A 4802-nucleotide genomic window follows, 5' to 3' on the forward strand; every position below is an offset into this window, starting at 1 on the left:
TAATAATTAGCTATAGATCCTATTTATTTAAGGGTATAGATAGTACGAGAGGCTACTACGGCCTTATTAATCGTACTATAAATCTATTTAATTATTATTTCGAACTACGTAAAGTTCCTAAAGTATACCTTAGTTTCGTCGTCGGAGCTAGAAGACTCGAGGTAGTCGTCCTATACTAGTTTAAACTAATAGAACGCCGCCCCCTTAAGGTATATTACTACGAATATAATCTTATCTTCTACCCTAGTATACTTAGTTAGATTAAGCTTAAAGGTAGTCTTAAGTTATATAAGGAAGTATTCTAGCTTCTCCCTATTCCTATAGAATAGTTCTACCTTAATACTATCCCGAGATATATTAGTAAGTCCTAGTACGTTAACTATATCTACGTCGGAGTCTTCGTTAGAACTACTATCTTAAACGATATTAGTCTTTAAAGAATTATTTAAGGCTATAAGTAGATATACGCTAGGTAGTAGGGATCTAAGTCGAGATAATCCTACGTTAGATATTTAATACTAATTAAGTAGTAGTTAAAGTATTATAATCCGAGCCGTAAGTAGTTCTAACTAAGGTAGGGTTCCTTAATAGAGTAGGTACTAGAGTATCAACTAAGATAATAAAGGGAATACTTATTCGTCGGACTATATCCTAAAATATAGGTATAGGATTACTAACGAAGTTAACTATAATCTATCTTAATATAGATAGCGAGCGTATATATATAGTACTAGTAGCTCTCTTAGATCTCGTAGCTCCCTCTAGATCTCTTAAGATCCTATAGGATCTAAGGGGTCTAGGAGATCTAGCCCTCCCTAGTCACGTAACTTAGCCTCGTTCTCCATCGGCTAACTTCCCTCCTGGGTAGGTGCCTTGATTCCCTTGGTAACCTTTCAAGTGACCTAGTTCGTAACACTTTAGTCTACGGCCGAGAGCCTTTCGGTCTACGTTATTTACTGCTATAGCGGAGCGAATACTTAGAAATCGTCGGTTTTTATAGTTACGTATAGCTTGTTGGATTCGAGACTCGTGATTTAATGCCATTTTAGCTATATAAAAGGTAGTCTATATAAGTAATTATATGTATAGAAGAAGGGGTGTTATAATATAATACGCGTTGAGACGCGTGGGTCATTCATAGGGCCGGTCATTCATAGGTCGCCTGACTTAGCGCAATAGTACATATTAATAGGGAGTATAGAGCTCTAATGTTTATACACTCGCGCTTAACTCGGGATTCTTGATCTGCAACAATTTACCATCTAGAATGGTTGCTGGAGAAATGAGCACGGATTTAGTATGTCCCGGGGTCACCCAGCAAGCTGGCACTGCCTGAGGAAGCCTTTCACTCATTCAAACTCGGATGTCTCACCTCCTGTACTGAGAGAGATTCTTGCTATGAAATCGCTGGGAGTAGGTTCGCCAGAAGGACTTAGATTTTTGAATGATTGGCCAGAGGGTCAAAACATGGACAAGTCTTGAAATTGGACCTAACTATCACTTCATCAAGCTGCTCTAATAACCGCGGCCGACATTAACCCTCCTTAAAGGTCCCCTCTTATCCTCGTCCTGTGTAAATATCAACTCTAACCGGCGATGATTTTCGACCTCCCTGACACTAATCGGCTTTGCAAAGGTCTTTTTGTGTTCGATTCCAGCGCTCGTATTATCCAGTACATCGGTAGGTGTGGAATTGATAGCGAGAGCGGTCATCTGGGAGATCGATCGCCACGCCATTGAACTGCGACCGGTGATAAATGTGAAAAGGACGTACGAAAGGGTGTAGAGGCAGTAAACCATCAGCACTGGAAGAACAATCTTGATTGGAATACCATCTAGGTTCCAGGCGAAGCCGGGGAGATGACCTTCGAATGTAAGAACGACTCCTGGCGGGCTTTTCTGGCTTTTCTGCTCGAATGTGTTAGGATCGGTGAATACCCAGCCCCCTGTCTGCTTTGGAGATGGATACCAGAACCACTCTTCGATCGCTCCCGCTGCGTGAGACATTCCATTGGCAACCAAAGTTGCGAGGAGCCTCTCATACATGAACGGCCGACGCAGACTGATTTGATAACGCCCTTCGGAGGTCCCATTCGGGCATATATTATCCGTGATGGGCATCTGGCGGATGAGGTTATCAACCACAGTGCGATTGAGAACGTCCGTTATCGCTTCCAGGCTTTCTGCCCATGCTTTCGAAAGTTTCACCGATGGATTGGACCACTGAGGGAGCTCTGCGAGCGAATCCACTGACACCAAATTCTCTACTAATCCATTAAGCAAGTCCAGCCCGTTGGATGTCGATCGGATGAAGGATTTCGTGCTCGCCCATCTACCACCTATAACACACGCCGAGACCATGAGAGAGGAAATATTGGATTGAGGGCACACTTCGGACGGTATAACTATAGCTCCAAGAGCCGTTCCATTATCTGGACTGGAGATTTCGATACCATCGACCCAGATGATGCGCCCTCCAGGGATTTGCTGGGCCTGTTCCCAAATACTTTGTTTCGAAATTCCACTAAAATTGCTTTTACCTGCTTCGTTGAGAGCGCTGTTTGCCTTCAAACACTCAAGATCACCAAGGCAGCCAGCAACATAAGTGTTTGGGAATTGAATTGGATCGGTATCATTCTCTCCATGGATGGGATTGAACATGCATCGGACACTGGAAAATGGCTGTGGCTCTTCGATACTCGCAATAGCAGTGCCAGGCTTGTCACCTAAGTGCTGGGCGAATCTGGTTCCTGCAAGCAACATGGACTGCGCTATTGTAACGTGAGGGACTGTAGCAAAAGTGCTGTTTGGCGCATACTGAATGTACATCGTCCTCGAGACGGAAGGGAAAGAGTTAGTAGCGAACCAGGGGTGGTAGGTCACTAATTCTGCGGAATACAGCTGCGGCATGACATATATAGTGGTTTCCCCTTGTTTTCCCAGGCTGACGGCCTTCTGCTGCGCCCCGACTTCGGTATTTTGATCTGACCCGACCGCAGGGAAGTTATGGAGATATTTCCATCCAGCAGCAGGTGATAATTCATTACCTAATACGGATATTAGCACACTGGAAATTGAATAGGACGGTGTCTCCCTAGTAGAAGCGTAGAGTGCATACGCGAGGGCAAGCTGAATGCTAGCGGTGGTCCGGGCTGATCCAATATAGTTGGGTAGAGTTGAATATCTGTGGCGTTCATCGCAACGCGATAGCTCGGGACTGTGAAGTTGGTTTGTCTTGGTTGCAGAGCAATCGCAGAACAAGGTCCGACGCCAGCAGCGAGCAGAATGCTTGATGGAACGAACAACACAAAAACAATTTTCTTCAACCCGGCAAAATGAGGTGAGTTCAATGTCGCGAGGAATTCTTGACTCCACAGGTAGTTCATCTGTGTGATCTGATATGGAAAGAAAATAGATCCAAACGGCACCGGCGACGCCTGGGTAATCAGATGTTGGAAATAACCGAGAGTGACGGTTACAATGGAAGCCTGCATAAGCATCTCGTGGACCTTTGCTACCAACTGAAGGCTTGAAAACCAAGAGCTGTTGATTCCGTAAAACTGAGTCTTCAAATTCAGCGTGAGTAGTGCCAGAGCACCCCCGACAGGAATGACATGGAACAGGACGAAGTGGTAGAAAGCACATGCTCGATTTCTGCGCAGTACAATTTTTTTTTCTTCAAGTTTCGAAGTCTTGATTTTTGTCTTAGCCTCATTTAATGGAATGTCTAGATCGTCGGTTGCATAACTGAATGATTCGGAGATGTAAGACTTCGAAGACTCATGTAAATAACTGGACACCTAGGTCAGACGTGCGAAATAACAATAATCTATACTCTTAACTAGAAAGTTAGAAGCTTGCCTGGTTTTATGTTCCGGACTCGGATATCTAGGGCCATCTCTCGAACGAAAAGGAACTGTGTTTAAGTCAATGCTCTTATGTATGGCATTGTTATGCGAGAAACGACTCATATTCTTTCCTCAGTTCCTGGTTTTGTTGCTTTCCAATACTGTGAAGAGACTGGCACTGGTTTGCGGATTCGCCAAGACGGGGGGATGGCATCAGTTAATATCAATGCTCATAAACTTGTCGGGAACGTTCAATTCCATTCAATGTAGGTGGGAATGTTTAATACGTAGGAATCCTTGGCCCTTCACTATGCTAACGCCCCTTGCCTTTTGTTTTGGCCCCTATTAGTGGGTAGCAAGACTATGGAAGAGGCTGTTTCAAAATAAGGGGGCTGCGAACTTGCGACATAAACTCAAACTTAATTCGTTCGAATACCTTGTCGGCCCCCGTTCTAAGTGACCAACCTAGCTGAAACAACCTCTTACCTAATGGTTGCCCATCGATCGAACCACTTCCACGGCACTACTACCTCCCCTATCTAGTCGATAGAGTAATAACTAAGTCGGACACCCATCTAATGACCTACCCTCCTAATAACCCGGCTTTTACTATACAAAACGCGTAAATAGTACCCCTATAAACTCCGTGAGTTTTATAGTTATTAAAGTCTAGTTTAAAGTTTATTATAAAACTAACTTAATATTTTCTAATAGAGATATATATTAAGGATATAAGTAATTTAATTCTAAGATATTACGCGATTTAAATTCTAGGGTTTAAAACGCGGTATCTAAAAACCCGCGTTATTATTAAAATAGTTAAAATATTAATACTTTATATAGTATATATCCGAGGGACAAGGTTTAGATCTATAGTAGAAGTCGCTAAAGTTAAAAGAGTAAAATGTATCGTAGTTTTCTATCTTAGTGAATAACTTAGGGTTTATCTAAGTA

At 43.0% G+C, this 4802-nt stretch overlaps 1 protein-coding gene across 1 annotated transcript; it reads right to left on the bottom strand.

Moving 5' to 3' along the window:
• Positions 1-1515: 1515 nt before the first annotated feature.
• On the bottom strand, positions 1516-3500 carry A1O9_01865 (uncharacterized protein; the record flags this gene model as incomplete). The annotated part of the gene is made up of 2 exons (XM_013407441.1): positions 1516-3047; positions 3119-3500. 2 exons carry the CDS (start codon positions 3498-3500, stop codon positions 1516-1518), a joined length of 1914 nt encoding a protein of 637 aa, XP_013262895.1.
• Positions 3501-4802: the final 1302 nt, after the last annotated feature.

Source organism: Exophiala aquamarina, assembly GCF_000709125.1.
Source record: "Exophiala aquamarina CBS 119918 chromosome Unknown aczIA-supercont1.2, whole genome shotgun sequence".
Lineage (NCBI taxonomy): Eukaryota > Fungi > Ascomycota > Eurotiomycetes > Chaetothyriales > Herpotrichiellaceae > Exophiala > Exophiala aquamarina.